The sequence below is a fragment of the Belonocnema kinseyi genome, chromosome 6 (genome assembly GCF_010883055.1).
Source record: "Belonocnema kinseyi isolate 2016_QV_RU_SX_M_011 chromosome 6, B_treatae_v1, whole genome shotgun sequence".
Lineage (NCBI taxonomy): Eukaryota > Metazoa > Arthropoda > Insecta > Hymenoptera > Cynipidae > Belonocnema > Belonocnema kinseyi.
Window position 1 is genome coordinate 89,695,298 of NC_046662.1, and position 23,406 is coordinate 89,718,703.

Below are 23,406 nucleotides of genomic sequence, written 5' to 3' on the forward strand. Positions count from 1 at the left end.
TGGATATTGTTGACAGATGACAATACGCCAATTAGCACAAATGGTAAGTTCCTACAGTGCCTACAAGTGTGCCTACTGGCCGCTAGATGGCAATACCGGTTTTATATGTATACACCTGGTATTTTAAGTTAATAAATAGCGTTTGAAATTAAACCATTTGTTGCTTGACTTCTGCAAGGTTCTAAAACAATTGTTCAAATTGGAACCCCTAATAATTGAACATTTTTAGTGAAAAACCCTCGAAATCGAATAGTTAAAAATGTAATTATTAAAAATGAATGATTTCTTATTTCAGTTATGTATTAATAGTTAATTAATTTTAAGGTTGAAGTGTTCAAATGAATCAGAAATAAGTAATAAAATAGTATTTTTTCTTTCACAAGTATTTGAATACAAAAATTATAACATTAAAATTATGCAGATTTAAAAGCCTTTATATAAAGAAAATTTTAAAAATAGGCAAAGTAGACACCACATACCTACAAAATAGGATTTCTTAGCGTATTTAATACGTTAATTACGTTGTTTAAATATCCCGCTTTCATACTTTCCTTTCTCTACTTCCCCACTAGTCATCCTCACTTCCTTTACTTCCCCATTTCCTCTGAACTTTTCACACCACCCCCTACTACCCTTCACGTCCCCACCCCACTTGCCCTTACTTACCCTTCCGGAAAAAGTACGACGGACAGATGGACGGAAATATGAACACCCGACCGAAACTATACAGGGATTTCTGTCTATAACCCTTAACATTAAGTAAATTAACCGTCTTCTTGTAGTTATATGCTGGAAAATTGAATTTTTTATTTTTTCAACAGCATTTTCAGTCCGAGAACGTGGTAATTTAATGAAATCCGTGAAATTAAATTTTCAGATAAAAACAATAGGTTTTCATTGAGCTGAGAATGTAAAAATTAGGGAAATATAATTTAGCAATTGAGTTGACATTTGAAGGTTTATTTATCTTTGAAAACACATAATTTTCAGAGTTTAATTTTACGTGACTATTCTTGCTCAAATTGGCCATTTTTTCCTTCCCTATAAATCTTTAATTTTTCTTGCATGCCGCTGTCAGTGTGTGGTTTAAAATGTTTTCAAAATATTGTTGTGCAAAAAATCTATAAAAGGTTTGAAATTTCGAATTTGAAATGCTATATTTCCAAATTCTGTAAATACCAAACCATAATCGTATACTTTTATTTTATAATTAGAAACCGTTGTGTATTCTCTTCCGGCATATTTTTTCCGAAGAATAATCGCAGGATGATATGCAGGCGGGTAAACACCACATTGTTCCCCGGGTCAAATCCCAAACACTTTTTAAGAAGGAGAATTACCGAATTAACTGAATTAACGTACTCTCGTTGACGAAATAAGTTCAGATACTTAATAGTCGCGTGATTTGAGTTCCGGTTCCGGCATATTTTTCGGAGATGAATTTTTAAACTTGTTGGAATTAACTTTGAATCCGTTGAAATTCAATTCATCATACCTTTGGGTACATCATACCCATCATGCCTCAATATCACTGCATGCAATTTCTACGCAATACCCTTTTATTTCATTTTTTGTGGGTCTTATCACTTCAACTAAAATTAACAAATGGATGGTTGCTAAACGTCTCTTGCCTTGTCCTGTCCTAATTCCTTAGTTTAGTCCCGCAATCGTGTCCTTTTTGCCCCAAAGTATCCATCGCAAAAAGCGATATCCTCTCATTCGCTAACTACCTACCTAAATTCTTGAATCCTAAAAAATGAAGAACGAATCTGGTTACCTACTCTTGAGGGCCCAGAGAGTCCTACAAGTCTGTTTCTCCTGGGGTCTTACGAGGACCGGCAGAGATAGAAAAAGATACCATTCAAGTATTCTCTGGATAGAGAGAGAGAGAGAAAGACGCAGATGAAGAATTGAGGAGCAGTAGACTAAAGACTAAAGGACGAATAACGAAGAAAAAGAGTCGGTAGGCTCTCATCTGCGGGTTGTATGTGTATACTGTATATTGTATGCTACTATACTGTGTGTATAGTCTGTATGCTGTCTGCCGAAGATACCCGGCGAGTATTTCAGTGTGGGCTTGTGTTTAAAATAAAAAAGGAAAAAAAGGGGGGAAGCAGCGGGAGGTCGAGAGGTCCGGGCAAAAGAGAGATACAACCGACATGCCGAGCCCGAAGAGAAGCCGAGGAAGGCCCGTCCGAAAACAAACACAGACTGCTCCGTGGGGCCGTTCGTTATGTGTCCGCGGCATATTAATTATTTTCCGACAAGCTCTCCTTATTGCTTTCGTCTTCTTTTTTTCATCTCTTCCCGATCGACCGACCGAGCGATGAGAATCGAGACGACTATCCCAACAGGTCACGTATCCCAACATAGCTTGTCTCAGAATCTCAGATATTCGCCTTCGAACTGATAATCGACGAGGTTACTCTTGATTTTGACATCTTAGTGGAGATAAGAGAATGTTATTGAAAAATCTTCCATATCATGATTCTATACATCCTTTTTTCATTATTCGCCCAAAAAATGAAATTTCACATGCAGCCAAATTTTGGTTCAAAATGAACCGGATTTGGGCTTGAAATGAAACCAAGCTGGGACTATTTCATCAAAATCCCGGTTCACCTTTTCAGATTAATCACGATTAAGTTAAACGAGTTAGGGCTTATTCTATAATATATACTAAAATCTGGTTCATTTTGAACGAAGTCATCATATGAAGGTTCAGTTTTGTCAAATTTAAGTTTTCTCGATTAACTTGACCTCAATAAATATTAATTAAAATATTTTAGATATAGTCGTGGAGAGGTAAGCGATTTCGAAAACTATTCTTAGTTCAAAATTCTACCACTTGGTTGACTATTTCGTTATTTTGTCGAAAATTCAGTTATTTATTTTTGTATAAAATTTGTAACTGCTTTGGATAGAAAATATGCCCCATTTTGGATTAAAAATTTATCTTTTTTTCTTTGAAAAGTGAACTGTCTTCCAAAAAATTCAACTTTTGGCCTGAAACTTCAAATATTTTGTAAATCTTTGCACCAATTTGTCGAAAAACGAATGAGTTTGTTGAAAATTCGTTAAAAAGTTATCTTTTTGTCCGTAAGTTCAATTTTTGGTTGAACATTTATCTCTGAATAGAAAATTCGTCCTTTCAGTTTGAAAATTCATCTTTCTTTTATTGAAAATTTAATTATTTCGTTGAAAAAACAGCTGTTTTGGTAGAAAGTCTTGTTGTATGCAAATTTTAATATTTTTTTGAAAATTCATAGTTTTTGGTTGAATTGAACTATGTTTTATGTACAATGGAAATCTTTTTTGTGTGCAATTTTAGCTATCATATTAATACATGTAGATTCATTTTTTTTTTATTTAAAAATTCCACTAAGTAGTCTGGATTGAAGTTGAACTACCTTATTAAAAATTAGTTCTTTTGTTTGCAATTTTAATAATTTGTTGAAAACTCTTTTTCGTAATCTTACTTGAATTTGAAATATAAACTATTATATTTTTAATTAAAAATGCATTTTTTTTTGTTCGAAAATTCAAGTACTTAGTTGAACATTAAAACATTTTCTTAACAATTCCTTTTTTGGTTTGTAGATTATCTATCTGGTTTAAAATTTATTTATTTTGTTGAATTTTTATTTTAAACATAATTTCTCTTGTGGAAATTTCATCTTTGTTTTTACATTAAAAATTCAACTTTTTCAATAAAGTTTTAATCCGTTTTGATTGAGGATTCATCCATTTTGTTGAAAATTTGTCGTTTTTATGGTTTAATTCGACAGTTTTCTGTATAAAATTACAATATTTTTGGGTTAAAATTCAAATATAAACTGTCATATTTTTACTTGGTTGGAAATTCAACTACTTGGTCGATAGTTGAACTAATTTTTTAAAAATCAATTTTTTTAAACATTCATCCTTTTGTTTGAGAATTCATCTCTTTTGCATAAAAATTCAACTGTTGGGGTAAATATTTGGTGAAAAATCATTTTTTTTGGGGTTCCAAATTTAATGGTTTTTTAAAACCATCTGATTTTTAGCTTGAAAACTGAATCTTTTGTTGTAAATTCATCTCTTTTGGCAGAAAGTTGGCTTTGGTTGAAAATGCAATATAGGTTTTAATTAAATCTTGTGAATTTAAAGCATTTCATATTGAATTACATAGCGTATCTACATTAATTTGATTTAAAAGAAGTTTATCCCCTATTATCGTGAAAAATCACCCTATTTTTCCTGTTTTGATAGCTATAGCATTTGGGACTGTGTAATCTGAAATGAATAAAAATTGTTTACGTAGTTGATTGAAATTCTTGTGAGGAAGAGGACCTCTCGTCACACTACTGGCTCTCTTTCCTTCTTTTTTGACTCATTTTCGATTTTTTTCATCTTTCCTCTCAGTCACTCATTCTCTTCGCTGATTTCGCCCCATCTCTCTTTCTGGCTAATAAGCCTGCGGCGAAGGACCCCCTTCGCTCTCCCGGAGGCTAGGGCTTAACAGGCCGAATAAAAAACGCTAAAACAGCCGAGTCACAAAAGAAAGATTAAACTGGAGAGAATATATGGAGAGAGGCATGCTGTGTCGTGTGTGCTCTGCCTATGCGATGGTACCTTCCTTCCAGGCTCGTAACATCAAAGAGGGTCCAAGTTCTTCATTTCGAAAATTCAAGGTCCCTCTTCCTCAAGAGCTCAAGCTCTAATACCTTCCTAATACACTAATTATTTAAAAAATGTGGGACCGGCTCTTTTTCTGTGTGGCACACACCAACATTTTTTAATCGCGACTTCCTACTTCCATTTCTACTCGCTTCCTGGAATAATAAACGCCGCCTGGAAACGCATTCCTTATAAATTGGAGGGGCTGAAAAAGAAGTTTTTTCTTAAAAGAAACAAGAAAAAAGTCGATGATGATTTCATTTGGGGTATTCATTTGACTAAGGTTTTGATACTTGAAACAATTATTCGAAGAATATCCCGAGGAAAATAAAAAACTGAACTTTTTTAAAGGAGACTCGATTAATTATATTAGGTTTTTTTTCGGTAAGAAGGGGGGGGGGGGGTCATTTCTTACGCTAATTAACACCTGTTTTGGCGATTGAAATTATTCCTTATACTATTATACTCATTCTATCATTATTGCAATTATATTCTTTTTAATAATATAATATTTAACTAAAAATCGGCTATAATCCTTGAAATTCTGTGAAATATTTTCAAATCTTTTACATTCGTGGTAATCTTTCGGAATATTTTGAAATTCCTTACAATATTTTAAAATTTAATCAGATATTTTATGAGCCGTTTAAATTCCTCGAAACCACTCAAAATTAATATTCCGAAATTCTTTGAAATTTAATTAAATCTGTTGAAATCTTCTAAAATCCGTGATATCATCAAAACCTCTTTAAATATCTTAAAATCTGTTAAAATATCTCAAAATCGTTTGAAATACTGTGAAATCATCGAAGCCTCTTTAAATCTCTTGAAATCTCTAAAAAAAATTTGAAATCTTTTGAAATCCTTTAAGGTATCTTTAAATCCCTTAAAATCTTCGAAATCCCTTAATATTCCTCAAAATTCTTGAAAATACTTTAGTATTATATGAAATCCTTTAAAATTCTTGGAAATCCCGTGACTTATTTTGAAATATTTCAAAATGTCTTAAAATCCCTTAAAATCTCTTAAAATCTTTTTGAATCCGGGGAAATCCTTCGTAATTCCTTAAAATCTCTAAAAATCCGCCAAAATGCTCGTTGTCTCTTGAAATCCCCTAAATATTATACAATACCTTGAAAAAATTGACATTCTCTCTGAAGTCGTACTAGGTAATTTCTTCAAACTCTTGAAATCTTTGGAAAACATTTAACAAATTTTAAAACATAAAAATTTTTGTAATCCCATGACGTTTTTCGAAAGTTATTGAGATCTCACGAAATCCGTAAAAAATTTGGGTAATTCTTCGAAATACTTTGTAGTCCTTCGAAATATATTTAAAACCTTTTGAAGTATGTCGAAACACTCTTAAAATCCGCCGAAATACGTCCGTATTGTTTGAAATAATTTTGAAATCCAGTAAAATCTCTGAACATTTGATTAAACTCCTTAAATTCCCTTAAAATCTTTTAAAATCGCTTGAAAAATGTGATTTTCTCTCTGAAATTGTACTAGATAATTTCCGAAAACCCTTGTTATCTTTTAAAAGCATTTTGAAATCTGTGAAACCTCTCGTAATCCTTTGGAATCGTTTGAAATATCTTATTAAACTTTTGTAATCCTTTTAAATCTTTCGGAATCCCTGAAAACCTCTTGAAACCCTTAAAAGCTTAAGAAATATCGTTAAATTTCATAAACATTTTGTAATTCTTTGAAATGCTTTTAAATAACTAGACATCTGTAGAAATACTTTCAAATCACTGGAAATCTTTCAAATATTTTCTAAAGTTTCGAAAATCATCCTTACATAATCAAAGGATGTTCCCTTATTTAGGGTATAATTTAACTATAAATATTACTCTAACCAAAAGAAAATTAATTTTAAGACTATCATTCTAAATTCAATGCTACAACACGCCCAATTCTTTCCGCGTTATTAGTTTATCATCACTTAATTAAATACCACATGAGAGTCTTTTACAATGATATGTAGCCCACACAAAAATCAATACTGAGTTATAGTTACAGTATTTTTCCTCGTATTTTCGAGAAATTTACGTGTTCTGTCTCCATTAAAGCCCCTATTAAACCTTGTTTCTCATAATATATAAACGAACACCATCACCAACATGTGGTTCGCAAGTTTCTCTCAAAAAATTTCAATTATCAAGACGAATTATTCAAGAGTTTAAACACATATGAAATTATATTTGGATATGTTATTTCATACAAATATTTAGTGATTTCGAATTGGATCTTTTTGAGAGAATGAAATATTTACATTTTGTCGTGCAGTTGTAAAAAAGCGCTTTTCAGAATGAGAATATGTAAAATATATATAAAAAAAACAAGGATTAGCTAATGTCGCTTTAATAAATAGTTCGGTTTCCTACTCGTGTTTTCAACCGCGAAGGGTGAGGATACAACTTTATGATAAATCGCATTGCCGTTGGTCCCGAAATGGATACCAGATTTTCGTCACGAGATCCGGCGCGGCGCGGCACCTTGCATAAGATGACCGGCGAGAGAGAAAAAGTTTTTAAAAAGTCCTAATCTCGTCTAAAGTCAGCAGCCATGTTTTAAGCATTGGGGATTCATCTACAAATCCGGCTCGCTAATAAATTATCACGTTTTCCTCAACTTTCGTCACACTAAATATCTTCCTTAATGAGCCAGAAGAAAATATTTATACAGAAATACTATTTTATTATTAAATGTTCTCATTAGGATATTAATTTTTGTTGCCTTCTCACCTTATTCTTTGTTTTTTGGCGTAACAAAAAAACAACATATTTTTTGTTTTATTTAAAACAAAATTGCAGGTGTGCCACTAAACATTTAAAATGTTAAGTCTGTTAAAATTATTTTAATCTAAAAAGCGAAAGTAGGCACAATCTCTTCTTTCAAGGCCTAATTCCATATCAGAACAACTTTTAAAAAATGTTAACTTTAATATTTAGAGCAGCAATTGGTACTTCATTCTAATAAATTTTAAAGTCTTACCCTCTGATTTTTTAACTTTTTCAAAAAGAGTAAACATGTATTTGTCATTTTTTGACCCAATAATTTTCAGAGGCCGCTTAAGTAATTTGAAAAATTAATTAGTTTTTAAAAAATCGAAAAAAAGTTATCGAATATGTAAGAAAAAGCTATTGATTTGTTTTAATAGGAGCACCATTTTTATTGATTAAACGTTTTTAAAACCTTGATGTTTGAAAAACTGTTGTTTTTTTCAATTTAATAACATTTCAAGGTTATAAATATCACCCTACCTCTTAAAATAATTTTTGAAATAAGGTACTTAATTGAAAATACAAATAATAAAATGTGGCAAGAAATTTCAAGGATTTTATCCAATTTTTAGAGATTATAAGGGATTGTGAAGATTTTCAGCGACTTCCAAAGATTTCACGGAATCTCAAAGAATGTTAAGTAATTTCCACAGTCTGTATAGGTTTTCAAGGGACTTACCCCCGTGCAAGAAGTTTTATGCCCCCTCCCCCCACCAGCCCCGATAAATACGTGACGTAATTAATGGATGCTCCCTAATAAAGAAAAGAAAAAAGGAAGATGTTACCTGCGTTTTCGAGCAAGCAGAAGTAAACATAAATAATTTTTGTGTCTAATAAACGTCTCGCACAAAAGTTTCCTCAGCAATTATACGTTCCTATAAGCAAGGCTGGTATTATCTTTTACGACTTCGAACCGGTCACTCATTAGGGAAAGAGCTGAGAAGAGCTCAAAAGATAATCGAATCGTGTTTCTGAATTTGCTGAAGCTGCTTTTATTCTCCGTTCAAATCTATTATCAAATCTGTTTAATAACTAAACATTCCAGTTATTTTGTAACTCTGCATAATTTGCAAACCAAATTTAATTCTGGGTTCTTGAAAAGATTCTAGTATTAATTGTCTAAATACAGAATTAAGGCTTTTCCAAATTTTTGATTTTTCGGGTCTGCTTCTTTTTAAATACACTTTTCACGCTTTTTCCCTTATTCCTCTCTTTTATCCTTTTTTTTAAAGAATTCCTCTTTTTTCCATCTTTCAAGGAGATTCCCCTTTTTTCCTTTCTTTCAACAAAATTCCCCTTTTTCGCTTAAATGCGAACTGAATTAACCGAACACAATAAGAAAATTGAGCTATTTTTGTTTGAAACTTTTTATTTGAGTTGTCTGAACTAAAAGTAATTTATAACAACCTAGTTTAATTTTCGATATAAAATATGACTTTTTAACGAAATGTGGGAATTTTTAAATCAGGAAAGACAAATTAAAAAGAAAAGTATTGTCAACCAAATAATCCAAATGATGAGTTCAAAATGTAATATTTTTGTTGTAGTTTAAGCATTTCTGTATTTTTTTTTTTTTTTGAAAATTCATTATGTTTTGGTCATCATTTGGATTATTTGGTTGACAATAATTTTCTTTTTAATTTGTCTTTCCTGATTTAAAAATTCCAACATTTCGTTAAAAAGTCATATTTTTTATCGAAAATTAAACTACGTTGTTATAAATTACTTTTAGTTTAGACAATTCAAATAAAAAAAAATAATTCTAAATTTCCAAGATTGAAAGCAGCCTTTCGACTTATCCGAATTAAAGATGCTTTCTGTCCACTATCTAATTTTTTCATGTATTCGGTTACTTTAGGCGTGAATATCTCAGAGAGGAAAACTGGTAAAGAAAATCCGTACAGTGGATGTCAATGTGTCTTTATTTTTGCGCCGATTGCATGCTTAGCTGTTATTGTGCAAAAATCTGGTGAGGAACTGTCATCCCTTAATTGTCGAAAAGCATCAAAATAATAATGCGCTTGGAGTAGATAGGTCAACTTTGAGAAGCTCCTGTATTGTCAAATTTGATTAGAAAATTTCAATGTTTTTTTATTTATTCTTCAAAGTCTTAAGAACTTATATCTTTTTTCAAAAAAATAATTATTTTCATAAATGTGACCATAAAGTGGTTTTCAAGAAAAAAAAATTATCTTCAGTACTACTGCACCTAGGACAACGAACACAATGTAAAAAAAAAATGTTAATTTTATGTTAATACAACCTAAGTTAATTGTTTTTATACAATATAATATTTATATGGTGTTAATACTTTTCCTTTTTCAAACTTTAGCAGCTCTGGCTCGTTTTGGTAGGTACAGTAGTATTGAAGATAATTTTTTTTCTTGTAAACTACTTCATAGTCAGATTTATAAAAATATGACATTTTTGAAAAAGATATAAGTTCTTAATGTTTTGAAGAATAAAAAAAATGGAGTTTTTCTAGGCAAATTTTTCAATACAGGAGCTTCTCAAAGTAGACCTATCTACTCGAAGTGCATTATTTCGGTGCTTTCAGGTAAATAAATAAGGTTGCCAGTTCCTCATTAGATTTTTGAACAATAACCGCTAAGCATGCAATCCACGCAAAAATAAAGACACATTAACATGCACTGTATACAGTGTTTTAAACCATTTTTCTTTTCTGATATATTTACGCCCAAAGTGACCGAACTACATGAACAAATTAGAAAGTAGTGATCGAGAAGCCTCCAAATGGAGGAGTTTTTTTCCAATCATAAAGGTCTTTCAATTATTTTTTCAACCAATTTTGAAATCGCCGTAAATAATAAAACTGTCAACAAATGTAAGAGATAATGATAATCGAAGCCAATTTAGTAGAAACTATACAAATTAAAAAAGGTTTTCAAAATAACAGTTTGCATAAAAAAGAGTTACAAAATCGCTAATAACTTGATGAATGCAATTTTGAGCGATAAAATGATAAAAAAAAGTTTAATTGCAAGGTTATTGACCCCCATGACCATCTCTTGATTGCGGAACACCCCGTAGAAGTGAATATATGTGTGCTTTCGCCATCGTGTTATCTAAGAATTGCATGAATAAAATATGAATTGTAATCAATTAGTCAAGAAGGTGCATTTATGTACCAATGCATTGGTATGGTATATTTTATATAGTTTTACTGATGACCCTTATCTTATTATAACATATCGGAAAGCTAAACAAGAGCAAGTGACATTAAAGAGAAGACCACCCGTATTTGCAATGTATAAATATTTTAAACTTTGAATTCAGATTCAAATTTAGAAACTCGTGACTTTAATTAAATTATTTTAAGTATGTATTCAAATAGGAAGACCACATAAGTAATTTGAAATTAAAAAATTCTTAAACAATTTTTAAAAATACTTTAAGAATGGAAACCAATTGAATCTTATGACATCCAAATTCACAATAAATAATCAGCCACCTCAGAAAGTCATTCAAAGTAGGGCTCGTAATTTTTACTATTCAATTTTAACATTTATTTACATTTTTAATTTCTCAAATAATTCAGTCTCCATTTCAACTCTTTAAAAACTTGTTGAAAATCTGAACCTTTTAATTTGAAAGCACTTAATATATTCAAAGGTCGTATTTTAAAACCAATTGAAATAATTTTCAGGTTCAAATTAAAAAATTTGAACTTCCATAACTGAAAATGTTTTCATTTAAAGTATTCAAAACTGAACTGCATGCATAAAATGAAAGCTTTTAACACTTTCGAATTGAACAATTTGAAATTACATGCCGTTCCGGTTCCACGCTGCCATTTTCAACTCTAAATTAAAAATAATTCTACTTTTTAAATCAAAATAATAAAAATACAAAATTTAGCTCCCGTCCACTCAGTAAAAATAAATAAATAAAAATTGGCTTTTTATAGTTAAAAGAAACAATTAATAACCAAAATTTCCTCTCTTTCAACCCAGTAAAAATGTTCACAAGAAATAACGTGCTTTTTCCAGTTTAGAAAAACTTATAAAAAAATATGCTCCCCTTCCAACTCGACAATTTAATCAATATAATAAATAAAAATATTATAAAAACAATATAATAAATATAAAATGTCCCTCTGCTAATTGAACAAAAGTTTAAAACTATTTTTTTATCAAACTCAATAAACAATTCATTTTCAAATTTTTTAGTTTTTAATATTTGATTTATAATTGCTCATTTTATATAAACAGTCGAATATTGCTTAATGTTTCTTTTTTTAATTAAAAGATTTGAAATTGATTGTGTTGAAAATGCAATAGATTAGGGGCCATTCATATACCACGTGGACGCGACAATTCCATGCACGTCATTTGAGTACTCAATAAAATTTCAGATTCTTTTGTTTTTATATGTCAACAGTTCGAAACTCGTTAACTGGCTCACAGATGTTGGTGCATTTTGCAAAAATTTATCGTTAAACTTGTCGGAAATTCGAATGAAAAAACGTCATTATAGTACTCTTCAAACCCACGGGGAATCATTGCTTGGATGTTAAAAACTAACAATAAGTTTGACTGGCAGCTCCTTAGTGGTGCCAAAGTTAACTAACAGACTGTGAAACATCTCAAAAAATCGAGTGAAAAAACGTAATTTTAGTACTCTTGAAACCCACTAGGGATTATTTTTTAGGTGCAAACTACTACCAAGAAGTTTGACTGGCAGCTCCTGAGTGGTGTCAAAGTTGACTGGCAGGCTGCCAAGCATGCCAAAAATTCAAGTCAAGAAACGTGATTTTAGTACTCTTGAAACCCATTTTTGCGAGCTGTGAATTTGCATAAAAAGTGAGATTTTCGTAATTTCTTTTTTTATATACATGTTTTTTTTATAGAAGTATCCCATAGATTAAAATTTTCTTAATGAAATGGCCAGTCAAATTTTTTCTTAGTTGTTTGCACCAAAACAATCATCCTCAATGGGTTTGAAGAGTACTAAAATGACGTTTTTTCACTCGAATTTTTTACATGTTTGACAGTCTGCCAGTTAACTTTGGCACCACTCAGGAGCTGCCAGTCAAACTTATTGTTAGTTTTCAGCATCTAAACAATCATTCCCCGTGGGTTTGATGAGTACTAAAATGACGTTTTTTCACCTGAATTTTGGTCCAGTTTAACGATAAATTGTTGCAAAATGCACCAACAGTTGTTAGCCAGTCAACGAATTTCGAACTGTTGACTATGAAAACAAAAGAATCTGAAATTTTAGTGAGTACTAAAATGACGTACATAAAATTGTCGCGAGCTCCCGGACTATACAAAGTCCAAAAGGAGCGATGGATTGGCTGAAAAATTCGAATTAGCTTAGGAACGTGAGCTTAAACATGATTTGCATTTGAAAGAAAAAGTCGTGAAAAAAAAATAAAAATGATATTGTGCGTGAGCACAATATAAAAATTGGAGTATATCTAGAGTATACCTTGTCTCATTTTAGTAAATTTTCCACAGATTTAGGGAAATGTGTGTCCACGTGGATTCTAGCTCGACCCCCCCGGTCCCCCTCGTGGACAAGCGTGGAATTTTTCCATACCCCCCCCCCCCCCCCTCTAAAGTGTCCTAAGGTATCCACGTGGTATATGGATGGCCCCTTAGGCTGAAGCAGTATTCGAATAGGATTTGAAATTAATTACAAGCGTTTAATTATGAATCTATTAATTTTAAGTTACTTAAAAATTGATAATAGTTGATAAAGTTTCAATCTGACCTTCACATTTATTTATTATTGTTCAATTTTTAATACTCGAACTACAGTTCGATTACAAAAATCGTTATGTAATTAATTTATATTTGCAGTTGATCAACTTAAAACGTTTCTTATCAAAATATTTGCTAGAGTTTTAATGTTGAATTGTTTAAGTTTTCAAAACGGAATTTTTAAATTAAATAAATGGAAAATGAACGATTAAAAATGAAGACCTGAAACTGGAAATTTTTTTATTAAAAGATTTTGAAATGAATTGACAAACTTAGGTATCAGTTGAATATAAGATTTAAGAATACATAGTTGAAGTTGAGCTTATTTAAAACTGCATTATATCATGTAGTACGGTGACATTCTAGCCTCGTTATACTGCCGAGGAGCAATAAGTTTCCATCAGAAAAGTGAGAAACGGAAGTGTACGCGGAAGTATTTGGAGGAAGGGGGTACATTTTTAAATTAAACTACAATTCCCGTGTTTTTTATTTAAATAACACGCTCATCCCACAACAGTCCCTTGACCCATGAAGCTGATCAATCGCTAGCAATTACCTCAGGCGAAGAGATCCACAAACCCATAGTTAAAAGCCTCTGTATTTAAAAATATATATATACTAAACCTTGATTTTCTGTCTTTTTTAGAAACTAAAGATGCTCGATTGGTGAGGTGCTACTGCAATCAGCCAGATTGTGTTTCCCAGTCATATTTGTGTATGGGACGAGGATGTTTCACCGAATTGCCATCAGGTTTGAATCCAGCATCTCTGAGACCAGAGCACAGTCCTTACAGTGGCTGCTTGGAGAAAAGTCTTAAGGAAAGACAGTGCTTGCCTGGATTCTTGTGTTGTGAGGAGGATCTCTGCAATCATGTTGACAGTCCTGCAGTGAGGAGTAGGCTCAACAAAACTCTTCAAGGTCGGTTAATTATCCTCGTTACCTGCCCTCCTTGGATCTTTGATTTTTATCTTCTTTGGGCCTCGTAAATTCTTTAAGTACTTCATCCACCTCGAGATCTTCAGTCCTCACATCCTCATCCCTCTTTCTTATCGACTTTTACTCGCTATGACATGCGAGTCGGTGCGAGTCAAAGCAAGTTCCAGAGCAAAACTTTGAAATGCTTCGTTGACCTCTCGATTCGTTTGATTGAACACTTTTTCTTGACAGTCAACTTGATTCATGTTTGGTATCAGATAAGTTTTAAGTAGACAATATTATTAGCAGAGAATTTATTTATTGAAAAATCTATAACCTAATATCATTCTAATATGTAAAAGAAATGAATATTAATAAGTTTTTTCAGTTTATTATTCAGACAATTTTTTTACATATAATATGGGAAATACTCTCAACTCCCGATATAAGTATCCCTGGTTTAAGATATTCCTAGAATTGATGGTCTCCGCAGTTTTGTGATAAGAGGAACTGTGGGTTCCAGAAGTTCAGGGAGCCCTGTCTGTTTAGGTTTGGATACCCTTGATGTAGGATGGAGGCCAAGGCAAGCGATGCGCGAGACTGGTTTTATATTGGAAGTTGAGTGTATAATACAATTTCGATATCTCAATTTTCTGCGTGAATTTAGTTAATGACAGTCTTGATTTATTATAAACATATCATTAGTTAACTATTTTTAATATTCTAATTTTCAAATAATTCTTAGGTATAATTTTTAGTGTTTTTGGTATTAGTGATTAACTAATGATTAATTATTAAAGAAGAATGACGAAAAACTATTTTTAATCTTTTATTATATGACATTTCAATTATAATTACGTGTCCTTATAATATCGTTAATACAACATTCATTTACGATTAAAATCAATAATATTTGTAATAGTATTTTGTAATACCTTTTTCATAATTAATCAATAATCAATCGATAATACTAAAGAATTTAAAAACTTCATCCTAGTTTGTGGTTCGAACTCTTCAAAAATAAAAAATTTACTTTTAATTTTTTCAAATCTTTGCAAGTTTAAAATTATTTTTGAATCTTTTCAAAACTTCTCAATATCTCTTAAACTTACTTGACTTTTCTTCCAAAATTTGCTAATCATTTGAAATCTTTTTGAATTTTCTCTTAAAATATGTTTTTCGAAATAAAAAATCATATGAAATTTTCCCATGAATCTTAAGAACAAATTTGTATTATCTTGAAATATTTCAAACATCTTAAAACGCTTCTAAATTTTGTTTTAAAATCTTCACAAATCCACATTTTGTCTTAGACTTTCTTAAATCGTTTCAAATTTTAATGTATATTTGAGAAAATACGATGTTTCAAAAAAATAGTTGAATCTTCAACCAAAAGAGATTATTTTTAAACCAGTTGCATTTTTAAACAAAAAGATGAAATTTTTGCAAAAAGAGACGAATTTTCACCAAAAAAGTTAATTTTAAATCAAATGGTTGAATTTTCCATTCATTTTTAGATAAAAAAGATGTATTTTTAACCAAACATAGAATATTTATCATTTTAGTTAAAAAATGAATTTGCAACAAAATAGTTGTATTCTCGGTCAATTAAATTAATTTTGAACCAATTTTAGTTTCAGTCGAAAAAGTGAAATTTCTAGCAAAAGAAGAATTTCAAACATTTTATAACCTGACTCGAATTATTCCTGCAATTGTTAAAAATCTCACGAAATAAAAAAATTGCCTTAAAAGCTTCCAGATTTTTGTCGATATTTTAAAAAATCTTTTAAATTAAAATTTTCCCAGATATCTTAAGACATTTTTTTCTTATTCTCTCTTAACCTTTGAGAATTCATATTTTCAAAAAATTTAAATGTGATTTCCGGCTCGGAATTCGTATTCCCAGTAGGTTCCCTGTTTTGTTTCAATTCCAGGTTTTCCCGATTAGTAGACCACTGTATCTAAATTTAAATGAGTTCTTCGTCAAAAGTCTACAGATTTGAAAGTCTCAACTTATATAAGCAACTAGCTTTAACCGTTATACAATTTTTAATTATTCGAATTTTAAACCAGAGTGACTTGAAATTCAAAGCTTTTAAAACTTAAAATACAATTGAAAGCTTCGATTTTTTTTACACAAATTGGAAAGCGTTATTTTTTATTCAAGCAATAATTTATAAATTGCGTTCTAAAGATTTAAAAAACGCCTAATATACTTTAAATATTTAAAAAACACAAAGTCAATAACTGAATTATATAATTAGTTATTATTTTTAGTTAAATTAAATTAAAATCTTGGGAATTTACTTCAATTAAACTGCATTCAATAGCGTTTTTCTTAAGTTTTGTGAATTTTTCGAATTTTCTCAACTTGAATTCTTCTGAACTAATTCCAGTTGCACTGCATTATTGCAAGTTCAGTTTAATGTTTCTTAATTTTTTGCGTTCTTTTGAATTCACTTTAATTTTGTTTGAAAGTATTTAAGTACATTTAAACGTTTTTACTCCCAGGATTCTTTTTAATTAAAATTAACTGAAATTTCTTCCTGCTTTTAAAATCTTTTAATTCACCTGCATTTTTGGACTCTGTTTAATTCCTTCGAACTCTTTTGGATTAATTTTAATTCTATCGAATCCTATTGAATGTCTAAATGTAAAGATTAAAATTTTTAAATTCAATCTTATAGATACACGAATTTAAAGTAAGGGAATGTTTTCACATTTAAAAGTCACGGGACTTAAAAATTTAATTTTTGTATAGAGCGTACCCATAAAATAAATGCAAAATCCTAAATATATGTATATAAAAGACTTTTAGAAAGCATTTATCACTGAATAAGCAATTTAATTTGAAAAATAATTTATAATGATTTATTTTGTTTCAGTACTAGTCGGAGATTCCAGAGTGTTTTTGGGACCAATGCAGCCAACAGGCCACGGGGTCCAATCTACAGACGGCTGGTTCCGAACAGCCACAATCGCAGTGCCAATTTGCGGCCTCATAGTTCTTCTCATTTTGGCGAGTTTAGCCATCAGACTGCTTCAACCCTTGCCAAATCAGATCGACAAACTGGGTTCACATCGAATGCCTGATAACGCGCCACCTTTACTCGGACCACCCAAAGTGCCTTTGGTCTGAAAGACCACTCGATAGATCCAAAGACTTTTTTCTATCATTCTAGAATGTTCTGAAAAACAAACAGCGATACACGTTTAACTGAGGCCCAGGCGCACTATCTTCATTTGAAATTCAAGTCAAACACATTAAAAACATGTGTAAGAAAAATATTTTCAAAACTTAAATCTCAAACGGAGGTCTGCGATTGGTCCGAAGACTTCTAGAAAGCTAGCGGGCCCAAGTGGCTCCACTCGGCTGTGAATTTTTCTCGAAGAAAACACCAGTGTAAATTATATAATTATGTGTATAAAAATATCTGGAATATCTATTCTCGCGTACCAACATGTTATATATTATTATATATATTTTGTAACTACTAGAAAAATAAGACTCGCATTTCCCCTCGAGGGGGCCAAAATGTTTCGCGGCAAGATTGTGAGAGTGGATCGCGACATTCGAGATTGAATGCATAATATAGAAGGCCATAATTACGATGAATCACGCTTTATAAACAAAATACTAAAATTTATACGTTTAATCTCAGAATCTTCTTAATTATGGCAAATCAGATCTCTAATAGCGGAGGCTCCATTTTTGCACCGAATTTCTTCTTTTTCTACTTTATTTTAAGTTCTCTTTTTCGATCTTTTCTAAATTATTTCTTAGCACCTATTATTTATTTTTCCAATTCAAATGCACACGATGCGATTAATTGAGGGAGCGTTAAAATATCACGACTTTTATCAATATTAGAGCACACTGAAATCTTGAGCGAGATCGGTTTTTAAATTCTTTAAATTTCAGGGTGGCCGTTTTATTTGAAGAAACAAATTCCCGGTCATTTACTGGTTCGTAAACATTTTTCACGGCCAATAAAATTAAATAATGAAAACTCTAAAGCTAAACAGTTTTCTGTTTTGAATAATTAACAATGAACTACAGATTAGAGCACTCAAAATGGAACTGTTGAATTTTGAACTTTTAAATTTGCAGTTTAAAAGTTTTTAAATTAAAACATTTTGTATTAAAATGCTTAATAATTTACACCTATAAAATACTAACACTTTTCAATTAAACATTTCTTAATTAAAAAATCAATGAGCGAACTTAAAAATTTTTAAACTTATATTATTTTAAGGAATTTTAAGGTAGAAATATTAAACTTTGAAAAGTGTACATTTTTTTGTAAACTTAATGCTTTTTAAATTAGAAGTTAAATTATTTTAATTTTAAATAGTTTAAACATCAGTGAAAAGCTTCAACAGTTTATTTACAAATCATGAGAAATCTAGAAGTTGTTTTAAATATTTTCAAAAATAAAATTATTTTTAAAATTTATTCAGAAGCTCTTAATATCTTTTAAAATAAATTACACTTTCTTACAATTTTTAGGAAATCCTGCAAATTTAATAACATTGCTTTAGAATGTCAATGTGTAAATAACAATTGAAACTTTATTATTTGTAGAAGAAATTTGAGCAATTTTAAGAGATATTTAGAAGCTTTAAAAAGATTCAAAATTAATTAAAAACTTGAAGTTTGTAAACTTGAAACTAATGTAAATAAAAATGTAGATTTTTGCAGGTTTCAAACAAAAAATTTGGAAATTTTTCCAGAATTGTGAAAGGCTTCAAAATAACAAAAACATTTCTTAAGATTCGTAGGAATTTTGAAAAATTATTTTAAGAGAAAATTTAAAAAGGTTTTAATAGATTTACAAAATTGTCCGAAAAGAATCTGGAAGAATTTAAGGAAATTTTTTAAAACTTGCTTCATAATTTTGCATCTTTTTAAAAAATTCTAAATATCTCTTAAAATTACTTAAATATTTTCTACAAATAATGAGTGTCCAATTGTTATTTTCCCATCAAAATTCAATAATTTCATTCATAAATTAAACATTTTTCAAATACAACAGTTCTATGTCAAATAATTCAGTCTCAATTTGTGTACTTTTAAATATTTGGTTTAAGTTTACTCGTCTTAAAAGAACAGTCAAATATTGCCAAATAATCAATAATTATTCAAAAATTGGAAATTGAATAGGTTAATAATTGAATACTTTAAACTGAAATAATATTTTTAATTTAATGAAGGTTCTAAATTAAGGATATATTATTATGAAGTTACTTTTAAATTGAAAATAGTCTGTTAAGTTTAAGTCAGGCGTTTACCTTTTTTAAATGATAGACTTTCAAATAGATTCCGTTTAATTTGTAACGTTAAAATATGGAAATTCTTACATTTTACAAGGATTTAGAATCGTTTTGGCAAAACAATTAGTGTTCACATTTTAACACTCAAAGTAGAGATCCATTAAAAGAATTTATTTACTCATATTTACAGTTGATAAAATAAAAATGTTTTTAATACAAAATTTCCAACTTCAAACGCTTTTAGTTTTTAATTGTTTAAGACTTCAAGACAGCATTTTAAAATTCTTTAAACAAAAAATTCACTGTAAACTGAATAATAGCATAATTGAAAAAGACAATAATTCAACTAATTATTTAATAAACTGTTGAAATCAAACTTGGGACAAATTTTTCTTCTAAGTATTTGTAAAATTCCCAGTAATTTCTCGAACCAGCGGCTACCCTGAATTTGTAAAGATTCTAATTCGTGTAATCGAATCACTGTTTTACATAATTATTTTGTCAAATTCTCATCATTTTTATGCTTCCGAATCACGATTACGAACGCAAATATTTTTTTTTAATGAATTTCTGTTACGAAATATGACGATGCGGAAGACTAAAAAGAAAAGTTAATAGAAGTAATTAGGAATGATAAAAATGATGTCTAAGGGTATTTCGAAAATATAAAAATGAAGAAAAATGGTAATTCGCAAGAATGCAAGTGAGGCAATATTTTAACGCTCCCTGAGAGTTTTATTTTCTTTGAAAAAGACGGATTTTACTCTCTCAAATTCTGAATTTTGTAATTAAGAATCTAATAGCGCAAGACCGCTCGAGTCGTAAATTTTTGTACATAAATTATAAATAAAAAAATAAATAATACGAGATCTTTTAGTCGGCGCTGAGCGGATTTCGATATTTCATCACGAATTGAAGATTTAGCGGGACTAAGGATTCGAAATTCGAGTCAGACATTCCAGAGCGAAGGCGACGAGTCTCGGGGTTGGAATTATTGAGTGTTATCAAAGCGGGGTGCGAAGTTCAGATAATGATTAACATGATGAATGCCCTGCTTGGGTCTGTCTTTGCATTAAAGTGATTTAATTGTTTACGAAAGCGCACAGTACGATTGTGCCTAGAGTTTAAGATAAGAGAGCGTACATCAAAGTCAATATGATTATTTATATCGTCGCGTGACAAAAGAGAAAAATGGCGTCTCTCGATTCTTTTTAGTTAGATAGATAGTTAGTTAGTCAGTCAGTCAGCTGTCGAATAAAGCGATACAAGATTGCTGTTTTCGCAAAACTCCAATCGTATTCCATAATAAAGTAATAATGTATTGTGATAATGCGGTATAATTACTAGAGACAATGTTATTGACACGTATCACGTCTTTATTTCATGACAATATGCATTGCCTGTACATCAGGATGATCCACTGTGAAAAAGAAAAACAAGTCCAAAATCAAATATACTGCTAGGATTTTACATCTGAGTTTTTATTCTCTTCATCCATTCCCATTCTCTTCTTCATTCCAATTCCCACTAACTTAACGCACGTGTCCTTTACACTTTAACAAAAAAAAGTCATATCCATTTATCAACATATTTTCAGGGCTCTACCATTTTAATTCTTTAGTCTCACATTCCCAGAAGTCAACATTTCTGTGCGACATCTCATGCATCTGCTTATCACAAAAGAATTATGCGGTTTCGACAACTCAATATTTCCCAAGACAAGTCTTAAAAAAACTCAACTGCCTCTGTCCTTATTGTCGTCCTAATCTCGAAATAGCAATCGTAAAACACCCCAACATTTTCCGGCATCACACTTTAAAATCGTGCAGGGCTATTCTTTTAAAATAATAATCTTCGCCCGCCTTGTTCCTCGAGTCACGTAAAAACTAATTTCTTTTTCAACTAGCATTCGCTTTAACAGTGTTCATAACAAATGTGTGGATAAGGCTTTTAAAAAAACTTTAATAAATGATCACGGCACCCTCCACTCATACCTTTCCTTCTTCTGCTTTAAGAAAAAACATATTTATATTATATAAAAATACTGTTTAAGGTATGCAGTTGTTTTTACTTTTATTTTTACTTTTACTTCCAATCATAGAAGTCGAGCGGCTGGCTGGTAAGTCAGAATCGTCAATGTCATTCGTTACACCTATTATTGACCTACGTACTCGCGGGTAACATAGGAATGCGCGCAAGCTTTTCTTCGTTCCAATGATTTCAAATTATCTGCTATAGTTTGCCGACAACACAACCCGTTTGACGGGTAACAGTTCTTCCTTGACTAGATTCTTTTTTTTTTGCCTAGGACAAAATCTCGCTGAATGACTTTACGTAAGCTTCGTGAAGTTTGTTGACGAAGTCGGGATCACTTCGTAGAAGGTAATTAAAAGCTTGGAGCAATTGATTCCTTGTCAGGGGCTCCAAGGGTCTGTTTACGGGTTCGGCCGGACTGGGAGCTGCGAACATCACTGGTGGAATTAACGCAGGTGCTGAACTTGTTCCTGAACCTGTTGGTTGTCTTGGCGTCATCGGTGAACTTATTACGTCTTCTGTCACCTGTGACAAAGTGGAGCATTACATTTTAAAGAAATATTGAATACAAAAGTAACATTTTCAGGGTGGCGACTAGGTCAGGAGTCTCCAAAGGTAGACCTGCATCTACTAGTGAACCCAGGCCAATAGGTCGGATCTATTCAGTTTTGACCCAGAACTGTCAAAGCCCTTTACCTTATCCTTATTTCTATTAAAAAATTCACGCTAAAATTCATGTGTCCTTGAGTTTCTATTACTTAATATTACAAAGATAATCAATTTTAAAATCCATAAAAACAAATTTTTTAATATTAAATATTTAAGAAATTGTTAAACGGACTTCGATAATTGATTATATTATTATATCTAACAGATACAAAAAATTAATAAATTACCATTTTTACGATCTTTTAATACCAATGCAACGATTTTTTCCCCTTCAGTCACGATAACGTTTTAAAAAAATTTTCTATTAAAAATTAAAAATGACTTTTTTTAACAGGTATCTTCGAATTATTTTAAAGCTTTCTAATTTAAAAAATTTACATTTTGAGAGGTAAAAATGACGAAAAATTAATTTTTTATCGAAGAAAAAAAATGCATGGCATCAATTTTAATTTTTTTCAAGGTAATAAGAATATAAAATTCTACAATTTAAGAAGCTTTGACTTTGAAACATTCAGTATACATTCCTTTGAATATTAAGTAATCAATTTTGAAAGTTTTTAATTTTTTCTATTTTCGAACCCTTAATCTGAAATAATTTTATTTACAGATTCTCGATTTGAAAAAAAAATCTTAAATTTTGAACGCCATAAATTTATTTTTGACCACTTATTTTTATTATTATTAGTAGTTTTAAAAATTATTTAGTATAATTAATCTTCTCCGAGCCCTTCCAACTGGGATTTTTTTCAAAGGGGTCATAAATTTCCTCTCAGTTTCCCGTCAGAAAAAATGGGCAAATCTTGAAAAAGGCTGAGCGATCCACCTGTGGATTGTGGAGACTCCTGGACTAGGTGGGCTATTCAAAATTTCTGTTTATTTCCCGGGGTTTCCTGGTAAATTTTTTCAATTTTCTCGGTCAATTTAAAGTAAAATATTCACGCTTGGCGTAAAACTAGCCCTGTGCATCTGAAATTAAATTGGTGATCCCTTGCTGTCTTAAGTAAATTAGTTCCTAGTATAGCACAATGGCGCTAGTTGTCTCCACACCCTGTTTTTGCATTTTAGGACACGGGAGTAGAGTACTTTTTAAAAGTATTTCAGAAAATGAAATGTTATAGGAAAAAAAAGAAGAATTTAAACTTTACTCAATAAACTAGCTAAAATAATAGGTAAGATTTAAATCTAAATGAAAAGTTAAATATAATTCTTTCTATTTCTGAAAACACAATAAATAATATGTTATTATTATTATTATTACACCATTAAGCCATTTCCCTTTCGGGGTAGGCGTGACTCACTCGGCAGGGGAAAGGAGTAGTGTGTGGATGGGATAGAG

General features: G+C 30.7%; 2 protein-coding genes across 2 annotated transcripts in view; one reads left to right on the forward strand and one right to left on the reverse strand.

Moving 5' to 3' along the window:
- LOC117175095 (BMP and activin membrane-bound inhibitor homolog) overlaps window positions 1-18,252 on the forward strand; it is a 64,518-nt gene extending 46,266 nt beyond the window's left edge. Inside the window, exons 2-3 of the mRNA XM_033364643.1 lie at window positions 13,824-14,096; window positions 16,979-18,252. Coding sequence (XP_033220534.1) covers window positions 13,824-14,096; window positions 16,979-17,232 — 527 coding nt within the window. The 3' untranslated portion in view covers window positions 17,233-18,252. The remainder of the gene's footprint in view (window positions 1-13,823; window positions 14,097-16,978) is intronic.
- A 2,470-nt stretch (window positions 18,253-20,722) lies between these two features.
- LOC117174207 (mRNA-decapping enzyme 1A) overlaps window positions 20,723-23,406 on the reverse strand; it is a 29,764-nt gene continuing 27,080 nt past the window's right edge. Inside the window, exon 4 of the mRNA XM_033363072.1 lies at window positions 20,723-21,926. Coding sequence (XP_033218963.1) covers window positions 21,672-21,926 — 255 coding nt within the window. The 3' untranslated portion in view covers window positions 20,723-21,671. The remainder of the gene's footprint in view (window positions 21,927-23,406) is intronic.